This window comes from Vicugna pacos, chromosome 20, assembly GCF_048564905.1.
Source record: "Vicugna pacos chromosome 20, VicPac4, whole genome shotgun sequence".
In the NCBI taxonomy this organism is placed as follows: Eukaryota; Metazoa; Chordata; class Mammalia; order Artiodactyla; family Camelidae; genus Vicugna; species Vicugna pacos.
The window spans coordinates 15,717,672-15,741,060 of NC_133006.1; the positions used below are offsets into that span (position 1 = coordinate 15,717,672).

Genomic DNA, 23,389 nt, shown 5'->3' on the forward strand with positions numbered 1-23,389 from the left:
TGCAGGGTAGAACCTCCAGTTGGACTTCTGCTTAAACATCTGTTCCTAAGAAATGATGATAGGAACGTCTATCTTAGGAAACTAGAATTTCCTTTCAGCAGTCTTGTAGTTCACATCAGAACAAGGGTCTCCAGTGATGGAGGTAGAAGGCCTTCCTGAAGCAAGACTGGGCCTAAAATAGCCCGTCATGCTCTGCTGATCGGTCTTCCCTACTACAGAAATCAGCTGGAGTTTGATGTTCACAGAACTGTTTCCTCCCCTTACCAAAGTGAAATGTTTGCTGTGCACCATCTGGTATCACTCTTCTGCTTCTGACGCAGTTCTTTGGCATCCCCAAACCAGGACTTTGGTGCCCTTTCCTCAGAATCAGAGCTGACCTTTTGCCTGCTCAGCCTGGACTCCTGGTCAGAGCGCTTCATCACTAACCTCAGTTTCCCCTTTAGTAAACACATGATTCTTCTACCAGAGCTGGCTTCTACTTTTTGATTTTTTTATGAAAATGTGAAAGTAAACAAATGCACCAGTACTCCTTTCTCATGAGATTACTGATAACCCTCAAGGATTCTACAGAATGTAGGAAAACTCTCCTTGACCCTTTAAGATCAGTGCTACAGAGCAGTGCTCCTCAAACTTTGAGCATGCACGCAGATTACCTGGGGAATCTTGTTTAAGTGCATGTTCTTATTCAGCAATTCTGGAGGTGGGGCCCAACGTGCTGCATTTCTAACCTGCTCCCAGGGGACGCCTGTGCTGCCGGTCCATGGACTGCACTTGGAGTAGCAAGATTCTAGACCTTGTTCTGCCCCTCAACCATCCACTGCTCAACTCCACACATACCATTTAAAAAAAAAAGGTCAGCGAGGCTGATGACAGATTTGAAAGGGTTGTCTAGCAAGGCTCTCTGGAAGGACAGTGTGTAGTACAGTTATTACTCACACAGCTGTTTATGTTCAGTTGTGATGAAACATGCAATTTTTCTGCAAAACAGTTCCAAATCACCCACTCACTTCCTTGGAACCCTTCCTCAGAGACTCAGCCTCCATGCAGAGGAGGCCCCACCATATCTCTGAAGCTGGGGCCCTCATCAAGGAAGGAGTTGGGTTTTGGCTGCCACTTGTGTTTCTGTGACATGACCAGCTGGCTGCAGACATGGGCAGGGGAGGTATTAGAATGATAGGTCCTTTTGGGTGCCAACCACAATGGAGATCCCAATTAGGAAAGTCTCTGGTTTTCCTTCCAGCCCCCCAACCCCAGGCCCTATCAGATAGATAGTCTTCCAAGGATACCCAGTGCCATTACTGATTCTCACTTTTTCTCTCCCATGGGTCTACAGGCTGCTCTGGAAATGCTGCTGCTGCGGAAGCCAGTCAGGTTAAAATGTCATCCTTTAGCAAATTACCACTATGCCGGTAGGTTGCCCAGAGCCCTGCGTACCGTCACTTCCTGAGAGCGGGCTTTTTGTGTGTTTGGCCGTGTCGCTTTGTAATAATAGATAGCTCCAGTTCTGACCTCATCTCCCCTGGCGCTCTCAAGGCATCTGGGGCGTAGCTGGTGGGGCAGCTGTGTCTGCTGGCTGGTCGCCGTCGGGCGTTTGTGTGGGCTCCCGCCCTCGTGGGTGTGCCCAGAGCTGGGCGGCAGTGGACACTGCCTGCATGTACAGCAGCAAGATTGGTGTGTGGAGGGAGTGAGCCCCAGAGGGTGGAGCATGGGGGTGGCCACACTGAGTGGCCCCTCAGCTTGGGGATCAGGAGACATGGGTTCAGATCTTACCTGCCTGATTTGAACTTGGCCTTCTGCAGCCGTGGTTTCCTCACCTGTCAGATGGTGCTCGTTCTCCATCCTTTGCCGCATTTTGTGAAGATTAGAGAGACTATATGGAGCCCAATGCCGGGTACATTCTAGTAGCTCTTATTGTTCATTTATTGAAGAGTTACTTAGTGAGCACTTAACTGCATACAGGAAGCTGTGCTAAGCACTACGAGGAGGCAGTGAGTGTGGCAGATACAGACAAGTCCTGCCTCATGCAGTTTGGAATCTAAGGAGGAGGAGGAGGCAATTATTAAACAACAGATCACACTAATGGTGGGAGAAAGATGTGTACATGCACGTACGTGTACAAATACATGTGTACATGCACATATACATGCACGTGCACATATGTGTCACATACACATGGATATATGTACACATGTACACATACGTATGAGTGTGTCTTAGGAGTGGGTAGGCTGACGATGGCATCAGTAAGAGGGAAGGAGGAAACACCTTGGAGAGCTGAGTGTGGAGAGTCATGAAGAGAGAAGGAAACAGGCTGGGGAGCCTGAGGTCACCAGTGGAGTGGAAGTCAACACTTTTTTCCCATTAACCGTTAGACCTGTCCATTTTGAGGGTCTCCATGGACTGCCTGTGTTCTCTATTTCAGGGAGGGCTGGATCCTCCAATGCCCCTCGGTTGTTCTTCATTTGAAGGTATCTCTGGTGCTGGGGGCAGACCTTGCAGAAGTTGGTGCTAAGTACTTTAGTGGACTTGGGGATCTAGTTAGACCTTTTCCAGTCCTTGGTCCAGGCAGCCAGATGTGGCTGTTCTGCAGATATCAGCGTCCTCCGGGGGCTCCCTGTCCCCACCACCGTCTGCCTCAAGGAATGTGCTGCCCTTGTGAATCGGCCCTCCTGCCTGTCGTCCCAGGGTGGATAGACCTCAGAAACCTCTCATCTGAGCACAGCGTGCCTGGAGGCCTGCCTGGGGATCGCTCTCAGGAAACGGGCCGCTGCTGGAACTAGGCAGGCATGAAATGGACACACGGGATAGGAAATACATCACTTCACCCGTGGCCTCAAGGAGCCAGTTTCTTAATATTGTCTGCATCATTTCCTAGTTGGTGTCTGCCCCGACTGTGGGTGGAAGATGTGGGAGTCCTCTCTAATCTGCCATGGAAATAGTTCAATCCTCTCTTAATTCCCAGTGTCATCTGCTGCCCATTAAACCCTGACAGGCTGTCCAGCCTCCTGGAGCCTGTGTCAAGCTTCTTTGCTTAGTGGGTGAGACTTCCCAACCATCTGCCGTGGCTGCCCTAGGCCCCCGGGGCAACTGGGGTGGCCGGCGCCTCTGGGCTGGTCAGCGCCAGCTGTGAGCTACCTCGTCCGGGACCCAGATCCCCTACAGTTCTTCCCAGCGTGCCAAGCAAGTACTGCTGTTTTGTGTGTGTGTCATGACAAAACGAGTTAGAAAGCTACGGACTGGAAACCAGCCCGGCCCCGAACAAACAAAACAAAACAAAACAAAACAGAAACACTAAAATCCTATGAAAAACTTTGAAACTAGAAGGCTCTAAACTTTTCTAAAATTAATCCATCTTTTGGAGTTGGGGGTTCCTAGCGAATTCTTTGCCCATCCCTGTCCCCTTCCCCCACAGGCAGGATGGGAGGCACTCTTGTTGCTTCCTGAATCATTGTGACCCTGGGGAGGTGGAGCTGTGAGGTGTGAAGGCATCCTGCTGGCCAAGCAAAGGTGTTCACCTAGATCTGCCAGTGGTTTGTCTTCTCCAGAAAGCAATCATAGACTGAGCCACAGAGAATCTTCTAGAAGTATGAGCAAAAAGGTCACAAGTCTTTGAAGTCTGACCTGACTCCATCCCCATGGAAGTTCCCTTCCAGGCCGCAGGGGAGGCCAGAGTCTACTCCCATCACATGCCCCAGCTACCGGCCCTTCTCACCACCCCACCCCCTGATTTGGTTCCGGGTGTCAGTGAATTCCATCCTCACGGCCCCATCTTGCCTTGGCCTTTGTGCCAGGCCCTGTTGGGTGCTCCCCAGTAGGACTGCCTGTCAGCTCAAGTCCAGCCTCACCAGGATACTATCTTCTGGATCTCCTTTGCTTCCAGCTCTGTGGCTGTGACCAGTGTCACTCCAGCCCGACTCTGGCTCTGGAACTGCACTCCAGGCTCCCAGATGTCGAGAGAGAGAGAACAGCCCTCCCCGGCCTGTCTGAGGGAAGGCAGAAAGATGGGTTCAGGTGGGAGGCCTGTGAAACCACTTCCCTAACTTTACTCCCCACCTGCCCTGCCCCCCCCATCCCAAGCAACTCAGTAAGAAGAGTTGAAAGTGCCCAGAACTGGGGCCCAGGAGAGACACCAGTGTGGGTGGGCAGCTTGCCCAGATCTGGGGGCTGCTTGGCAAGCCCAGAGGATCCGATCCCTGTTAAGATCCCGAGGAAGGTGTCATTGCCGTGGCTGGCGCTCTCTAATCCACAACAGGGTGCCCTGCCCAGCCCTCTCTCTGCACTCTCCACTCGGGTGAGGGCAGCTGTTGTTTGTACTGGGTGGGGAAGGCTTGAGCTAGGGAGTCAGGGTGAGGAGGATGCCAGTGTGGTTAGAGGGCTCCCAGCATCCTTGGTTTTTCTGTTGGACTGGTCATTCCTGCAGATGGGTGTGGAGGAGAGGAGGGGTGTCAGCACTGGCCCGGGGAGTCTTGGCAAGGGTTCAGCAGGGGTTACTCTGGGTCCCTACCACAGCCAAGCACTCACTGGGTCCCGAACCCTGACCTGACTCCGGAGACGGGTGAGACCTGGAGGAAATACCCATTCGGCTGGGAGAGGCCTGGACTCTGTCTTGGAATCTGCCCCGGTTTGGTGAGGAGACAGAATGACACTCTCAAGAGAGTACTTTCCAAGAAACACAGCTGTGATGTCATCTTGCAGACATTCTTAGCCTTTGTCTCTAGCTGGATAGTGATCCCCTGAAGGGCGGGAAGTAAGTTACTCCTTACTCTGCTGCTTGCCCGACACCGCACTTGTAGAGAAGAGGGTTAGTGGACAAGCTCAGGTTCTGGATTCCGAGCGAGACCTCCCTTCCTTTTGCCTCCAGGAGGAACTCTGGTGTCACCTGGTTCACCTGCACCCCTGAAAAACTTGCTCAATCTTCACCCACCACGGAAAACCTTTCACAGAAATGAAGATCTGGTATAAAAACAAGTCCTCCCTTTTCTACTATGAACATGTCTTTCTTTGAAACTGCTGTAACAGCAGCATGAGTAACAGTTTTTAAAAGCTTGAAAGGAAGATAGAAAGGCCACCTCTAAAAGATACAGTGCCCAAACTTTCTCTCACCCCTCCATGTCTCTTGTTAATTGCCTGCACTCACTGTAGATGGCCCCAGATTTCACCACCATCCAGAGCCTGTTTCCCAGCAACCAAAGCTCAGAACATTTTTCCTCTGGATACTGTTCAGCACCAGTTTCCTCCAGTTAATTAGGCTCTTTGTAATTAGCCGTAATCGTCTTGTTAGGGACCCCTGCTGATAATAGCCTACTAGCCAGGGATCCCCAGGGAGAACGAATGAGCACCTGGGGACGTCAGCCACTGCCCCTGGGAACGTGCTGAGTGGATAGCAGGGATCTCAGAGAGGGAGGCCAGGCGAGGATTAGAGGCAGCCCCCTGCCTCGGTTTTGCATTTTATCCTGGGCTATGTCCAAGCCGTAGAATCCAAGAAGGGCTGGCTTAGAAAACTCGTTCAAGAATGAGGAAAGCGCTCCTGCCAGACAGACTCCAGGAGGAGAGACCTGAGTCTTCCCTTGACCGGACTGCAGAAGGATTTTGGGTCAGGGTGTAGAAGACCGTGTAAGTTACAAGTGGCCCGGAGTAAGGCTGTGGGTGTGTACAACACGCAACAGGGAACACTGGCAGGGACCGGTGGTCTTCACCAGTGCGGCTGACACACACATCACATACATCATCTAACAGCGTGCCTCCCATGGCCACAGGCTGATTTGGGATCTGCTCTCCAAGGGGCCATATCAAAAGTGTTCACTATGCACCTGCTTAGGACCGGACGCTGTCTGTCACAGGGTGACTCTCACAATCCCCACGTCATGAAAGAGGAGACTGAGACTCAGAGGAGTAAACTTGCAGGGGCCACAGAAGGAGGATGTGGCAGAACCAGGTTGTAACCTATGGCCTCTGATCAAAGTTGCCCCTGTTTATCACAGCATAGTAACATTATTATTTGAGGTGAGCACATTCGGGTGTGATTTCTATGTACCAGGCTTGGGCCTAGGAATCCAACGCAGGAGCCCAGGAGTGGATTCTCAGCCCCGTGGGCGATGCCATGATCAGGATGCAGTGAAGAGAGAGCCCGCTCCAGAGAAGCATGAGAGCAGATTTGCCGGTCTGGCCCTGCCTCTGCCTCTCACATCTTGGACACCCTTGTTTGATGGACACACGCACACAGCACGGTCCTTCGCACTAATGCGCCGACCAAAGACTATGTCCAAGAGCCATCTCTGACTCTTGAGTTCACACTCCCTGCCCCAGCCCTCGCCGGGGGGGCAGCACAGACAGGAAGGTCAGAGGGCGCCGCCCACTTCCAACCCAGGACTGGCAGGGTGGAACGAGCACTCTGGGATGGGGAAGACTGAAGACCCTGTCACACAGCTGCAGCCCCAGAAACCAGCAAGGAGAAGGCCTCCTTCCCCCATGAGGCTTGAGGGTTCCCATAATAGGTGGTCCAGGAAGTTGCTGCACCTTCTGTGAGATTCTAGCAGGCAAGCCATCTGAGGACGTGAAGGGACAGACTTCTCATAAGTAGACGGACCTGGAAACTAACTCTTTCATTTGGGCAGTAGGCACGTGACGAGCCTGGTGTTGGGTGGAAGAAACTACTCAGCGTAGGGCTGGGTGCTAGCGTGCAAGGGCTGCCTGGCCCCGTGAGTGTCTCACAGGGTCTTTGAGCTGCACTCTAACTCGGGAAACATACCGTCTGGCTGAGGGCGGAAAGGCTTCTCATTAATCTAGTTGGGGATATTCATCAGCCATGTGTCCCCTGATTGCCTGTCTGAGATGCACAGACTGGACCCACAACAGAGCAGCACATCAGCCTCTTGACAAGCCTGTCCAGGAGCTCAGCTCGTGTGACATGTCCCCATCCCGGTCCTCTTCTTACACCATTACCTCCCTGAACTCTCTTTGCTGTTTTGATAGATACCTAAAAGGAACCATGGCTCCTCTTTGGTCCTTCAGTTAAATTGTTGGTTAATCCTTTACGTCTTTCTCTTTCTGTCTCTGCCCCTGGGCAAGGGGAGCATATGGGAACTGGGACCCCAAGCCCTTGAATGTTGGACAGAATTTGAGGAATGGTGATGGAACAGCTCCAGAGCCCCACATCCCACCGACCGCCTCTGCTCACATCCACTCTAGCAAAGCTGCTCCAGACACCCCCACCCCATTGCAACGGTTCGCACAGCCAGAGATATCCTGGTCTCCAGAACCTGTGGAAGATGCTTCCTTGTGCCAAAGATTAATCAGAAAGCTGCTTCCTTCTAGAAGTAACGCAAGAAACTTGCAAACCAAGGAAATCTGGTGGTGGCCCTGGTTTTTTAGGGACTTGAACCAGCCCAGCTGTGGAGAGTATATCCGCATCTGGAGCCAGAGCTCTTGGCTTAAGGACCCATCAGGGAGTCACACTGACAAGGTGTTTATTTCAGAAATCTGAGTTGACATTACTGAGTCACGTATTTTCTCAGGGATCCTGGGGTTCCTGCCTCCCTGCCGGGGGTGGTTTCCACCTGATTGATTGGGGCTGAACTTCTGAGGGAAAAAGCAATTCAGATTTCCTGTACTTCAGCTCCGTCAGTCAACCGTAGCAAAATGGAAATCTTGGGCTTGTTCTGGTTGGGAGGAAAAATACTATAGTTCAGAGGATTAGAGCTCTGAAAGGTGGAGGCTTGTGAAAGCCCCAGCCATGTACCATCCAAAGAATCGGAGATACGGAGAATTCAAAAAATCAGAACGAGGCAGAGTTTTCTCCAAAGCAGCCAGGGTGAGTGAGCCTTCCCTGCAGCCTCCAGAAATAGGACTCCCCTTGGAGACAGGCCAGCTCCATCCTCTATGGTTGTCTGCATATCCTGCTTTGACATGAATATCGAGTTTAGCCAGCGAGGCAAATGCACCCCCCCAGCCTCTTCCTCACTGGTCTGCGGATCTGTCAGGAACTGGTCCCACTCACCTCCCAGCCTCATTTGCTTTTCCTCCACTGGAACGCTACAGCTGAGCCATGCTGGATTATTTCTTCTCCCTTGAGCACCTTCATTCCCTCATCTGTAAAATGGGTAGCAGTAATACCCATCTTACAGGGTTGTTGGTAGAACCAAATGACTAATAGCTTTCAAGTGCTTAGAACTTGCCATACCACACAGTAAGCACCTATAAGTATTAGCTTTTCCTTTCCTAGTGTTTTGCATGTCGTAAACACCTACTGAATATCTGCTGAACAGATGAATGAATGAATCAATGAATGAAATGTGTCCTCTCACTGCTTGCCTCCGACTTTGCACACACTGCTTTCTCGCCCCAGGATTCTCTTCCATCTCCTTCTTGCCTGATTTGCTTTGGTGTCTTTTTAAACTATGCTCAGGTGTTTTCTCTACCTGTAAGCCTTAACCTGAGTGTGATTTTCCTCCTTTCTGCCCCACTGGCACCCGACCCCTCCCTTCACCCCTGCAGTCATTACCTTGAATGGAGTGGTTTTCCTCCCCATCAGGTTGTGAGCATCTTGCAGGTGGAGGCTGTTGAATCCACCACATTGTGTGGAGCACCTGCCACGAGAGTTCTTGCCCTTGTTGTAATTATATAAAAACTGCAGCTTAAGTCTGTTGAGCACTCACGATTTGCCAGTTACTAAGCTAGACACTTTTTATGCGTCCTCCTCTTTAACCCTGACAAAATTCCTAAGAGTTGGAGACAGTTAGGATTATTCCCATATGGAAGTAACAAAACTGAGTCTTAGGTTCAGCAACTTGCCAAAGTCAAGGCTGCAGCTGAGATTTGAACCCACGTGTCAGGGCTGCGAACCATGACATGACACTGACTTTTTGTTCAAACAGGAGTGTGATCTGGATTATATCACTTGCTGCTGAACAGTTGTATTTTGTAGCTTAAGTGAACCAACAATTAGAAGTGGGGAGAACAGAGCTATTTTTGATGAAGTTTGTGTTTTGTTGTAGGTTCAGACAAGTGGACCTCCCTAGAAAGAAAACTGTTTAACAAAGCACTAGCCACTTACAGCAAAGACTTTATTTTTGTACAGAAGATGGTAAGCATGCTCTTTCCCATTACTTACTTGAAACTGAATTTGGGAAGTTGTACACTTAAAGATATAGGGAAATATTTGGTTACTGGTTTAACACTCTCACAAAAAGAATGTCTTCCATCCCTTGCTGGTAAAGGATGGTATTTGTTGTGGGTGGCACAGCCCCAGTGTCCGGGGTGTCGGGGGAGAGGGACAGAGGTTATTTAGATGTGGCAGTGGCAAGGGTGTGGTGTTTTTACCCTAATAAAAATGCGTAACTTATGCATTCTATCAGGATAAATAGACCTGGGACCTCTGGTTTGCAATTTATAAAATGTATTTTATTTCATGTGTATTTGACAGATCTATCATGTTTCTGACAGAATTTGGCGCGCGGGGGTAGATTGGAGAAGGGAGGGTATGTGCCCTCCCCACGCTGGCGGCAGGATGTCTGGTGCTGGCCTCTGCTCAGGACAGTAATAGTAAAAATAATATGTTCTGTGTGCAGCATTTCACAGCAGAATAGAACTGTTTTACAAAGATGAAACAGCACTTTATCCAGCACGTGATAAAATTCATAGGCCTTAATTGCCTGAGAGGTGGTTTAGGCTAAAAGTTACAGTGAGTCAGAGTGTTTGAGCAAACCCATGAGCGAGGGAGCCACACTGAGATATCAAGGTCGTTAAGATGTTCAGGTGCACAGAGAACAGGGTCGCAGGGGACAGCTGCCCCTGGCTCTGAGCCGGTCGTCAGTATTGTCCCAGGTTCATGTCTCCTGTCCTTAATCCAGGAGGAGGAGAATCGGAATAGGTTCACTTTTCTCCAGCTTGCCTCCATCCCCAGATCTGCCTGCCCTTCCTGGCCTTGGAGGCCACCGTGCTCTTTGCTGCTCCGTGTCCCAGCCGCTCCCATGCTCCCCATGTTCCCATCTGTCTTGAGTCACCTCCCCCGGGACTGGCCTGTCCAAGGCCTCATTCCTTAAAGGCCCTGCACCTTGTTGACTGATGATAGATTCAGGTGTTACGCTCACCAGGCGACGCAGAATTTTAAACAAAAGTTCTCTGGGACACTATCCTCACTCCCCAGGTGATTCTGGTGCAGAAACTCAAACTTTCAAGTGGCTGTGAAGGGGCAGCTTTGCGGAGACCAGACTTCTGGAGGTGCCCATCTTCTCCGGTCACCATGCAGGTGGCTGTGTTCCCACTCCCATGAGGACAGATAGCCTTTTTATCTGCTTCCAGAAAACCCACATTATTGATCCCCACTCTGAGCTTAGAGAACTATGAACTAAACAAGGGAATTTTTTTCCTCTTTAAAACACATTTACCTTTGCCCCTTTGAGGTGAGAACAGGCCAAGGCTTATTTTCTGCAAAAACCAAGCTCTTGTCTTCATAATGTTTGCCTTATACTCCTGTTTGATGACTGAGGAACATTTTTCATAAATAGATTTTGAAGGTAAACAGGTCAGAGAGACAAATGCATTCAAGCACTTGAAAAAGCAAGCTGCTTTATGGGTCGAAAAAGGGAATGACCTCTCTGTGGGTGGCTGTGGAAAAAAATCTCCAAGCTATCTTGCGAAAAAATCAAGGTGCAAAACAGTACATGGAGTGCTACCTTTTGTGAGGCAGACTGGGGCGAGGAATATATTTTCATGGTTGTTGGTATATGTGTAAAGGAATTCTGGAATGCTACCCAAGATGTGAATGAACAAAAGGGGCCAGTTCTGTTGCGAGGGTGGAGAGTGAATGCATGGATGGATGGATGGATGGATGAATGAATGGAGAACAGGTGTGGGAAGGAGATTTTTTCAGGATGTATATGTTTTTCTTAAACTGTGTAAACCTACTACCTATTACAAAATTAACATTTCATGAAAGCTTGCTGCTCTGCACGCTGCCCAGTGCTAGAGCTGATCTTGAGATGACTTTCCCGGCAGGTGAAGTCCAAGACGGTGGCTCAGTGCGTGGAATACTACTACACATGGAAAAAAATCATGCGGTTGGGGCGGAAACACCGGACACGCCTGGCAGAAATCATCGACGATTGCGTGGTGAGTGAAAACGCAGGTGCTGCTCATGCGGGCCCCACCCTCACCCCACGCCCCAGTTACAAGTGGCTTATGTTTGGCTGGGCTTTGCTACCAGGCGGCCACGGTGAGTGGATTCCGGCCTTGACTTCCTGGGATAACCAGGCAGAGGGGAGGCAGCTTCATGTTTGACCCATAGCCCAGTGATCAGTTAAGGAGGTGAGGACTGGTTTGCATTCCAAGGAGGGTAGGAGCCAGGGGTGTTAAACCATGGCGGTCCCAGCCTTGACGCGGCTGGTTTATATGCAGGCACCCTGACACCCTGGGATATCCCTTCCTGATCCTTCCATATTACAGATGCTTCTGACCAGAGAACGTAACATGCCGTAGAGAGACCATGGGGCCCTCGGGTTTTGCACAGCTTCCACAAGGCATGTGCAAGGTGCAGCTTTGACCTCTAGAGGGAGCCAGGAGCTCCCCATTAACTGAGGAACTGGCTCGCAGCGTGTAGATTATTCTGGTCCTCACATCACCATTTCTCCCTGATGCTGATTTCCTTACTTAGCAGACAGTCTAAAGTTGTCTGCATATTAAGGTGAAGAGCCTACTAAAGACATCAGGAGGCCGAATCCTCTCTAAACCCCTTATGTGTGGCTTTGGAAATTGCTACCTCTTTTGTCCTTGTGGTTAACCCTCTTCTCTGCAGCCAAAGCCAAGGGAAATCGCCTTCTCACATGTTGTAGAAAACATCTACCCTGTGTGTGTGTGTGTGCGGGCGCACACGTGCATGTGTGTGTGTGTAAAAATTGCAAGACTTACAACAGGTTACTAAACTCCAGTCTGCAACCATCAGGGAAAGTGTTTGGAATTCATGAATATCGTGAATATTTATAATTATACTTTCATTCCCAGTTTTGCCTCAACTGTGTTTTTAGCATGTAAGTGGGTTAATTTCTTTCACAGCCACTACATAGCACATCATGTGTTCCAGGCATTATAAGAGGCACTTTACACATATGGACTCATTTTAGAAAATGGAAACACAGAGCCTAGGTAACTTAGCCATGGTCAAAGGGCTGGTGAGTGTGTTGTCTGAGCCTGATTCCTTTGTGTAATACTTAAGAGCAATCAAATGCAAATTCTTTCAGAGAAGTGTCAGAACACTTGGACGCGTTAATGCTTCAAAGCTCAGGTTCCTAACTCAGTTGATCCTAGCCATACACACATATATAAATTTATTTTTGGACCCAGATATCAAAAAAATACACATCTGTGGAATAGAATGGTGGTGTCATTTTTCTCAACAGAGATGACAGTATCCTATATTCAGGATTTCCTGTGACCAGGACTTTTATTTGACTGGCTTAATTAGTGATGTCATATCTAAATAGCCTTTTTATCATCTGTGGTCTAATGTTTAAAAAAGCAGTGTGGCCTCTTCTGGTTCAATCAACTGAAAGCAATTCAGTTCCCCCTGTGTCTGTAGCGCTCTGGGTAATGAGGGACACTAACTGGCCCCTGCCCAACCTTCCCCTGCCCCAGGAGCATATATTATATTTGGGAAGATACGACACACACAAAGTTTACCACGACCCACAGGAGTGTTTAAAAGCAGTACAAGGTGAGGAACAGAAAGGCTTAGATATGGCCTTAGGGACTCTCTCTCAACCAGCTCCACCATTCCACAGGCAGAGAGGGGAAGGGGCTTGCCCAGGGTCACTCAGAGCATTGCTTTCTGAATGAGTAGGGTTGACACAGACAGTAAACAAGGAAGCACAAAGAATCCTGGCCTGGGAAGGGGGTGGTGTAGCTCAGTGGCCAAGTGCATGCTTAGCATGCATGAGGTCCTGGGTTCAATCCCCAGTACCTGTGTTAAAAAATAAATAAAAATAGATAATCCTAGTTACCTGCCGCACCCCCCCCCACCCCAAAGAAAGAAGAAAGAATCTTGGCCTGGGAGACCTAGTACCTGGCCTCTAAGCTTCCTGACCTATAAAATGGGGCCAATAGTTTAGATGATTTGAAAAGTCCCTTTCAATTCTTGACAATTCTGGGTTCTGTCAGAGGCACATTTTGGAAGAGAGCAGAATCAGAGACTATGGTGTCCTAAGGCAAATTGACAGCTCTTCAGTTTCCGTGTTACCAAGTGCCCAGGACAGTGCCTGGCCTAATATCAGCACTCAGTAAATGTGTGTTGAATCAATGAGAGAACATTTTTCCCAAGTGGGAGTCACCCTGGGTCGTGGCACCAATCAGTCCCTCTGTGAACTCACTGGAGGAGACTGGGTGAAGCAGGGCATTCTGAGCAGAGGAGGGCTGCTAAGGAAGGTGGGACTTTAGGAGGCAGAGGCGCCATCTTGGGCTGGCAGTCCTCTGCAAGTGGGTGGAAAGGCCCAAGCCAGCGTGTAGCCTCAGACTGAGGAGGAAAGGTTAAGACGGCGCCCCAGGCACCACACCTTCTTGGGCTTATTTGCCAAGAGCCAGTGTTAGGCTGGGTCAGGTGCATCCACACCTTGTGACCTGTGAACTTAGGGAGAACAAAAAGCTATGCACAGAAATGACTCAGGCCCCCTGGAAAACAAGAAAATCTTGATCTAAGGCCAGCGTGGTAGCTCACAGCTCCCTTTAGGACACTGTGAAGGCATGATCAACCTTCTGGTGATAGTTTGCCAAGTGAAGATGAGAAATTGGGATGGTGCAAGGACTGGGGAGGGTGCAGAAGGCACAGTCCTAGGAGGGAGTCCCGCTCTTTGTCCTCCGGGCCTGCTTTGGACACCTAGGTAGCTCTCCTGACCATGTGTGCTCAGTATTTTAATTTTTTTTAATCAAAGCATAATTGATTTACACTATCAGTTTCAGGTGTAGAGCAAAGTGATTCAGATAGATAGATAGATAGATAGATAGATAGATAGATAGATAGATAGATAGATAGATTCTTTTTCATATTCTTTTTCATTATAGGTTACTACAAGATATTAAATGTAGTTCCCTGTGCTATACAGTAGGTCCTTATTGTTTATCTGTTTCATATATAGTAGTGTGTACCTGTTAATCCCAAACTCCTAATTTATCCCTCCCTCCCCTTCCCTCTTTGGTAACCATAAGCTTGTTTTCTACTTCTCTCAGTATTTTATTAAAGGGACAGGTGATTGTATTCCCCCAACATGGTTAAGTAGCTCAGGGACTTTTCGGGGAAGAGGGGAAAAGGAGGACGGTGAGGAATGACGGCCCTTTAGGAGCTAGAAGCTCAGCAGAGCACAGTTGCTCAGCCAGTAGGTGATTTGACTTCTGGTCTGAGACCATCACAGGCCCTTCCGCCCCTGCAGGCAGAAGGGGCCAAGGAGGCAGGAGGAAAATGCACCGACCGCACCTTCCTGTCCCCTGCCCAGCCTCGTGCTCCCAGTCAGAGCCAATCTGTGGGTCTGGCTGTGACCAAAATTCAGCACAATTCAAGAAACCAACTGAGGCAGTTAACTGACTTTGGAAGACAGCAGTCAGGGCTCCAAACCACCAGCTGCCCTGTGGTCCCAGCACCTAAGTTACCTACAGCATGATCCATTGACGAGAGGCGTGGGAAACATCCTCCTTCTCTTTGACCTGTACCGGCAGCTGGTTCCTTCGGTTCTGAGAGGTTTCAGAGCTCTGTGTTTGAGCGGAAAGCCTAAGCCATGTCCAGATTGACAGCTGTGCATGTGTGGCCAGGGAGTGAAGGCTGAGGTTTTAGAATCAGACAGTACAGGTTTTAAATCTCAGTTCAACTTCTTTACCAGCTCGGTGATCTTGGGAAAAATTAGTTCTCTGGCCAATTTCTCATTTGTTTTAAAAAATAGGAATTTGTGCAGGGCTTTTTGAGAATTGGAAAAGGGGACTGATTCATAGCAGGCCCTCAGTATGTTATCATTGCATTGTCGTTCATTCATGACTGTAACACTCATGTTTGTGTCCTTGAATAAATTTGAGGTGTTGAGCATTTGTATTTTAACTTGTAAACTTCTCATAATACAAATGCCATTTGCAGGCCTGAGAAATAAAAATCATCTTCTCCTCAAGAAACTCCTGTATGGACTCTCCAGGTTTTGAGCGCCTTGTGAGATAAAGAACCACCTTCCTGCCCTGTATTTGCCCACCTTCTACCAATTTTGGAATATTACCAAATGTTTCATTTCCCAAGACGTCATAAAATGGCCAGCTTGTTGACACAGAGTCCTACACGCTAGGGTTTTTGTTCTCCTGCCTTTGCCTCTCTTAGTCACACTGGTGAGCCAGTTGGCTTGAGGATAAATCATTTGGTGAACATGTGGAGATTGCCGTTTGCGGTAAAACCTGTCTAAATTCCTGAGGCATATATAAGCACAGAACAGTATAATTTAATGTGCAATTTAATGGCTATATGGAACTTTTCTTCTAAGAGCTTTTAAGCCAGATAATGGCATGGTGAGAAAATTATAATGATAACCACCACAGTGAAACAAGTGTGGTGGTCATTTAAAGTTCCCATGTAATTTACTTTAAATGGCAAGCTGTAGGCCATGGTCTGCTTAATAACCTGATACTTGAGACCACGAAGTTCCAGCTCTGTAAAGGAATGGAGTGAACCCTTGGAGTGTGACGTAACATGGTTTCCCCTGAAGTTCTTTGAGACTGGAAGATGATGGATTCATATGGGGAAAAGGCCAGTTAAGTGAAATCAACCTGTATGTTCTATACTAGTAAGAGACCTATAAGCTTATACCATAAATCACTCTGTAAAATGTATTAAGCCTAGATCTGTAGTCATTGACACTTTTCAGCAAATGTAATTATTACTGGTTAATCCTAATTGACCCACTAGAAACTGGGACTACTTCTTAAGTAGACCCTATTAATACATCATCCCACATATGCATCTATACCACATTGGATAGGGACAATACTCAAACAGTGGGGGCAACGCTAAGTATCCATGTGTCCTGGAATTATCTTTCTCTTTCACTCCCAATCCAAACTGAAAAGGGGAAACTTGTGCTTTCTGGATCCCAGGATAGTGCTGCTCTCTGAAATCTTTGTTCTTGGAAATCCTCGCTTCTAGGTTCTAAGAATCATAGGCTCACTTAGAGTTATATCACTGTCTGGAGTAAACCAAACTGGAGCCCACGTGCTTTAAGCAGTGGGTATGTGGAGAGTCTGGCAGAGACAAATGACCCATCAGGCATGGAGACAGCCGGAATCCCTTTTGTTTCCTAGTTTGTAGAATAGGACGGCTGTTTACAGCCTATTCAGTGACACAGCAAACGCGAAAGCACTTTGTACACCATAAAGGGCTGTAAAACAGAAGCTGAAATGAGATTGATGTAACATAGAATTCCCTTTCCCTGGTCCTCAGTCCTTTGTAGGCCCAGAGGAGCAAGCATCCTTCACTGCACTGTGGAGAGGAGAGATTACAGAGTAAGGTAGTTCAATAAAAAGGGGGAGGGTATAACTCAGTGGTAGAATGTGTGCTTAGCATGCACGAGGTCCTGGGTTGAATCCCCAGTGCCTCCATTAATAAATAAATAAACCAATTTCCCTCCCCCCTAAAAATCGATGAGTAAATAAATAAAATGAAAGAGTCTCCTAGGTCCCTGCCCTCCATCCGGACCCTCCTGGGGTACCTCCTCCAGGCTTCTCCATTAACTGTCTTGTTAACCTTGAGGAAGGTCAGGACTTTCTGCTTAATTCTCCACCTTCCTCGTTGTTATTCTGAAATAGAGGGAAGGGACACAGTAGCAGAGAGGATAATTATTCACAGAAAATATTTTTCTTGTTCTTTTTCATAGAATGCCTCTGGAGGGCATTTCTACAACAACCCATGGTCAGAGACCAAAAGGGAAAAAAAAGGCATGTGGAAAATAAAACAGGATTTTACTCTCCCTTTCCGAGTCAGTGTGGTTCACTGTTTCCTGACAATAACAGACCAGGGACACATCAGAACGCTGTGTGTCACGTGCCTTCCACAGGTCAAATCGATGGCTTGGCCATCTAGCATGGAAGTGTCATAAGGCCCTATGAAAACAGACCACGACAGATCTTCATTCTCTGTCCAGAAGGGGTTCCACAGTATCATGACCGCTTGAGAAGCCTCCTCCCTGCTCTGGGCAGACAGAGCCGCTACAGGGTGGGGCAGCCTGCCTGGGTTTGAGTCAGTGTCAAGGTCTGCTGGTCTCGAACGAGAGGGAGAAACTCTCCAGACAGAAATCTCTCCTCCCTGTCTTAGCATATTTTTATGTAAGTGATGAGAGGACCCAGGGTGGGCCAAGGGAACTCCCTGGACCTCAGAATTCCAAGTGTCTGTATCCCTCCCCAGAGGCCTCAGTCAGCCACGAGTGATGCAGAAAAGTTGATCCAGAGTCCAGCCCCTCTCTCCTCTCCTGGCTTGTGGGTTCTATTCATCACTACAAATGCCATTTGGGGACTTTCCCTCTTTTGCTTTTATTGCCTTAACCCCAGACGAGTGAAGAAGAAGAAGAGGTAGAGGAGGAGGAGGAGGACCCGGAAGAAGACAGGAAGTCCACGAGAGAAGAGGAGACTGAATTGCTGAAGTCCCCGGAGCCTCCACCAGGCCCGGTCCTGGCTGCTGCAGAGGGGCCACCCCTGCAGGTCCTGGGCCAGCCCTCAGGCTCCTTCATCTGTGAGATGCCTAACTGCGGGGCTGTAAGTGTCTCTGCATCCTCCGGGGTCTGGGGCTAGTGAGAACCGCAGGTCCAGCTGTGCCTGGCTTTAAGAGATGATGCATTTACAGAGGGTGCACTTCTGGCCATGAAGGTTTGGCAGAGGAAGTCCACATTGCCATGGTTTTCTTTCTTCCATCCATTCACTTATTCATTTGGCCTGTAGGTATTTCTGGAGTGTGTGATCTGTGTCATGTGCTCGGAGGACACAAGTCCATCCCGCCCTCAGGAAGCATGTGATTGAGGCTCTGCAGTGAGCCTCAGCCTCCAGAACTTAACTTTATGTTTCTTGGTGCCCCCCACTCCTCTGGGCTGTGTGTCATCCCAGTCCTGCCCTGGAAACGCATTAAATTCAGTGAGAGAGCCCACTGAGAAACAATCTCGTTTTATGGCATAATTACAAAGATTTAGCTAAAGTTTTATCTTTGTGCTCTTTGGGGGAAACAAAAAGATTTACTAAGCAAATTAATCATGTAAACAGGCTAAAAGGGTGTCTGTAATTACTTAACGTAGTATTTTCAAGTACGGTAGAAGCATTATTTAGCTAAAATAAAACCAAGTCACCATTTGATCGTTCTTAGCACCAAAGGACATATTGGCCTAATCTAGGGCTCCTTGTGTATTTTAAAGGATATACATTTTTTAATTGTTAGTTTTGGTCCCCCACTGGTCCCCCACTCATCTGAATTATGAGGCTTTTCCCAAAGCAGTTTTCTTAAAGCTGGGCACACCTGTGCAAGCAAGTTCTAGAAGTGTTACACGAAAAATTAGAATGTTACTCCTTTCACAAGAAGCCCTGTATTCCGGGAGTTAGTGCTTATCTTTGCTTGTACGTCATGTCATATAGGATAGTACTGTGTGTTGAATGCTGCTTGTGGTGTCTTGTTATTTAGATTAAGAAAGCAACCGCCTTTAAAATATTTAGATCCTAAAGCAGAAATTCACTTGATTTACATTTAAGAAAAAAATGGAAAAAATGTAAATGATACATGCATTTTGCATTAGCTTTGAGGAGAACATAAGAAATTGCTAGCTTGTTTCTGTCTTTGATGTTTAATGACCTGGACGCTTCATTCCCTCATTGCCATACAGAAGTTCAGGGATGATTAAGATGTGACTTTAAATGACAGTATTCTTGGCAAATTTGTTTAGAAATTGGATACTTCTTCATTTCATAGTTTGGGTGTTCTAGTAAATTCTTTACAGAGTGGGAAAGCATCTTTTACTTTACCCAATCAGAAATACTCAGCAAGACGGGTATTTTTTCATGACTTTAAAAAACAAGGGGAAAAGCATATTGATTTTATTCCTTGCCTAACCATAGAGGTTTTGCCTGCTAAATCAGAGAAAAAAAAATTTTTTTTGTCCTGCAAAACTCTAAACAGAACTCATGAACTTAACACAGAGCAACCATCTATGGCTGGACAGCCCTGTGGGTACTGCCCTGAGCTGATGCATTTAACAATCTGGAAGTCAGGGCTCTTGGAATTCAGGGGTGTGGATTACATCCCTTTACAACAGTGGGTCTCAACTGGGAATGATTTTTTTCCCCACGAACAGTTGGCAACGACAAGAAACGTGTTTGTCACATCTGGGAGGTGCTGCTGGCATCCGGTACATAGAGGCCAGAGATGCCGCTAAGCATCCTGTGATGCCCAGGACAGCCCCACAACAAAGCGGCATCCATCCCAAAATGTCAGAATCCTGAGGCTGGGAAAATGGGCTTGATGGCAAGCTTCAAAAGACTGGGTCATTCCCCTTTTTATCAAACTGCAGTAAAATATGGGGGTAGGAATGTTGCTTCAACACTGTGGTACTGACGGGGGCTTAGGCATAAGATATAGACTGTATCAGAGCAGCCAGTGAGTGTCTTTCAAGCTGTGTCTCTTGGGGTCTAGGGCTTCCTGTGGGGGAGAAAGAGCTGAGTTCAGTTCTGGGTGCTGGATCTTTCAGCCAGAGCTCCTCTGCTTTTAGCTTGGAGCTTTTGAGTAAGACTTGATTTTTTTTTTTTAAAGTGAAGAAAGAAAGGAAAGGAAAAGAAAAAAGAGGTGGGAGGTAGTTTCTGGCTGAAAAAGAGTTTTAAAGCTAGTCCAAACCCCCTCATTTTACAGATGAAAAAAAAAAGGGGTGTATAGAGGGGAAATGGCCCAATGGTGAGATGGAGGTGCTGGGTGGAGCCCCCAGCCTCAGGTTATAAAAACAAAGGGTTTTTTTTAATTGGCACAGCATCTATGGTTGTGGTAGCGGGTGTCTGCTTTCTGTGCCATTTGCCAGAGTTTGCTTATGTGAAACCACTGTACCTTGTCATTAGACAATGTTGGAAGTATCACGTGTTCTACCAATGAGTAACTAATAACCCTAATTTCCTTTTCAGGACTGTAGATGTCATGTCACTCCCTTTCTTCCCCAGGTGTTCAGCTCCCGACAGGCACTGAACGGCCATGCCCGCATCCACGGTGGCACCAACCAGGTGACCAAAGCTCGGGGTGCTGTCCCTTCTGGGAAGCAGAAGCCTGGCAGTGCCCAGAGCGGGTACTGCTCGGTGAAAAGCTCACCCTCTCACAGCACCACCAGCGGCGAGACAGACCCCACCACCATCTTCCCCTGCAAGGAGTGCGGCAAGTAGGTAGAACTGGACCAGGGGCTGAATCGAAGTGTGTGATGAATGATGGCTCTGTAGGGGCTGAGCCAAGAAGGTCTAAGGTTCTCCAGATAGAAAAAGAACCTAGACTCTCCAGATTTTTCCTCATACCATTCTTGGGGTCTACGTGGTGCCTCATGGTGGGTAGACCTTGTCTCTGACTAAGAATGTGGTCATTCTGATGTCTTAAAGTTTAATAAGGATGAACATCATCAGAGAGCAAATCTCTAGTAACAAAACTTTACTCTTTTCTAGAAATGGTGGATGGGACTCTGATTCCCACTTCTTCCCTTCACACCCAGACCATATGCATTCATGTTGCTCTCTGTGCATCCCTGCTGAGTGACTTGAGAATGACTCTAAAACACTTAATCAGGAACTTCTGAAGCAGAGATGGCTTTCGTACCAGTACTGCTCATTCCTACACCAAGGGCAGACATCACTAATCAATTGCCAGGACTTGATACCATCTTCATGTCACCAAGGAATAAGCGAGTCCCCAGACTGATCATCAGGCTTATTTACTTGAAATAATGAAACCTCCTCAGGCTGACTCCCACCGACTTGCTCTAGGAGGGACGATTGAGGGCACAGGGTCTTACCAGCTCCTTCTGAGAGGAAATGGCACCTTCTACTCAGTCCCCTCACATAGGCTACAACTCCTTATTCCACCAGGTGGAGACAAAGGACATTTTAACAACCAAAAATAAGTATTTCAAGCTCTCTGGTTGTCTTTCAGTGACATCCATTAAATGTTTTTCTTGTCTTATTTTTATGTTGTCTGGGACCTTTTTCTACCATAACACCAGTTAAGATTTTATGGAAAATAGAAGTATTTTCTATGGTTTTCCAGATTAGGAATAACATTAGGCAAGTGTTTACAGAATGCTTCTTTTAGCTGCTGGAATTATATTCATTACAATAAACAGCTTTAAATATGTCCAATGGCAACTCATCAACTCTGTTCTAAGATGTGGGTCTTAGAAGTCAGTTTTTTTTCCCTTTATGAGCTCAAGAATGAATATTTATGCCACCCTCCCTCTCCAAAATCAGGCAGCCTCACATCTGGACAGACTTTCTCTGAAGAAGGTCCAGATTGAAATATTTTAGGCTTTGCAGGTCATTCTGTCTCTGTCACAACTACTCAGCTCTGTAGCAGCCATAGACGATACGGGAACACACAGACATGACTGTGTTCCAGGAACACTTTAGTTACAACAACAGGCTGGATTTGGCCCACTGACTGTAGTTGGCAGACCCCTTGTCCCAGGGCTTCTCATCCTCAGCACTTACATTCTAGGTCTGATGATTCCTTGTCTGGGGAAGAGGGCCTGCCCTCTGTACTGCAGGAGGCTTAGCAACGTCCCTGGCATCTACCCACCTGATGCCAGAAGTGCCACCACCACCACCCTGGTGTGGCTGTCAAAAATGTCTCCCGTCGTTGCCAGATATTCCCTGGGAGGCAGGATCACCCTGGCTGAGAACCACTATTTCATTCAAAAGCAAACAGCAGGAAATTATATATCATGGCCAACAGGAAGGGATCTGGGGTGAAGAGTGAAGAGTGCAGCTCAGAAGTCAGGTACATAAAGACAAAACAGGAGGGTGGATTTGGCCACCTCATTACTAGTGATCTTGAGCACTTGTGCTGAAGTGGAGGGATTGACAGTCCAATCGGACAGGGTGGAGGAAAGAGGAGCTTTACCGAGTGTGTGCAGGCAGATCTAGAATTTGGACTGAAAGAACAGGGACAGGCGGCCAGAAGCAGATGATGGGTTGTTTTATGATGGGAACCAACAGAGCTTGGTAGCACATTTCAGGGATTCTCAGTTTGGTCGACAGAGCTTGGTTAGTGATGGAGAGAGAAAGGGGGAAGATACGGAGGAGAAAAGGCATGTGCCCGGACCACAGATGGACAGGAGTGCTTTGAGAAAAGCCCGATACATCATAAATGTGTCCCTGTTGCCACCTCCTTTCCTTGTAATGCTTGGAGAAGGGAGAGAAGAGGGGCGCAGGTCAGTGGGGAGGTGGTCCTAGGGGCTAAGGAGCTGGGGGCAGAGCCACCCAAAACTGGACAACAGACTACACACCCACTATTCCCGATAGGACGCCCGCATATCCAAGAACTCACATCTTATAAGTATACATGCTTCTTTCTCTTTATTTTTAGAGTCTTCTTCAAGATCAAAAGCCGAAATGCGCACATGAAAACGCACAGGCAGCAGGAGGAACAGCAGAGACAGAAGGCTCAGAAGGCGGCTTTTGCGGCTGAAATGGCAGCCACGATCGAGAGAACTACGGGGCCGGTGGGGCCGCCGGGGCTGCTGCCCCTGGACCAGCTGAGTCTGATCAAACCCATCAAGGACGTGGACATCCTCGATGATGAGGTCGTGCAGCAGCTAGGAGGCGTCATGGAAGAGGCCGAGGTGGTGGACACCGGTCTCCTCTTGGATGATCAAGATTCAGTTTTGCTTCAGGGTGACACGGAACTCTAAAGCCCTGTGTGTCGCTGGGAAGCAGTGAGAACCCACGCCTCCGTCTTCATTCATCAGGAAACCTGGACTGCCTGCTCGTTTTGTAACCATTTTAAACTACCTGTTTTAAACAGTCGTTTTTTTCAGGTTTAGAAAAAAAATTCATTTCTTTTCCTTTTATTTAAAAAAAATTGTTTTTGTGGGTGGTTGGGGGGAATAAATAATTGACACAATTCTATTTTAAGAGGTGTTTCATCCAGGCTACGTTCCCATGAACTCGTTCCTGTCCAGGAAGGAACCTGACATTCATGTTTTTTTGCTTTCACATGTGAACCATCCTGGTTGCCTTTTATCCCAAAGCTTGCAGTGAGAGAGAGAGTGTGTGTGTGTGTGTGCGCGTGTGTGTGTAAAAAGCAGGCTACCTTCTTCTTGCTGGTGTCTTGAGCCATCCTTCCCCGACAAGAGTCATTTTCGTTCTGACCTCATTCCGCAGTTTGCAGTGA

The 23,389-nt window shown here is 47.9% G+C and overlaps 1 protein-coding gene across 17 annotated transcripts in view; it reads left to right on the forward strand.

Moving 5' to 3' along the window:
* TRERF1 (transcriptional regulating factor 1) overlaps positions 1–23,124 on the forward strand; it is a 191,936-nt gene extending 168,812 nt beyond the window's left edge. For 13 of the 17 annotated variants that reach the window (XM_031688549.2, XM_015237437.3, XM_031688556.2 and 10 more), the window contains 6 exons: positions 1,334–1,409; positions 8,994–9,082; positions 10,996–11,109; positions 17,551–17,754; positions 20,146–20,393; positions 22,583–23,124. In XM_031688549.2, coding sequence (XP_031544409.1) covers positions 1,334–1,409; positions 8,994–9,082; positions 10,996–11,109; positions 17,551–17,754; positions 20,146–20,393; positions 22,583–22,907 — 1,056 coding nt within the window. In that variant the 3' untranslated portion in view covers positions 22,908–23,124. The remainder of the gene's footprint in view (positions 1–1,333; positions 1,410–8,993; positions 9,083–10,995; positions 11,110–17,550; positions 17,755–20,145; positions 20,394–22,582) is intronic. The other 4 variants (XM_006202002.4, XM_031688557.2, XM_015237442.3 and 1 more) reach the window with 1 other exon arrangement.
* The last annotated feature ends 265 nt before the right edge of the window (positions 23,125–23,389 follow it).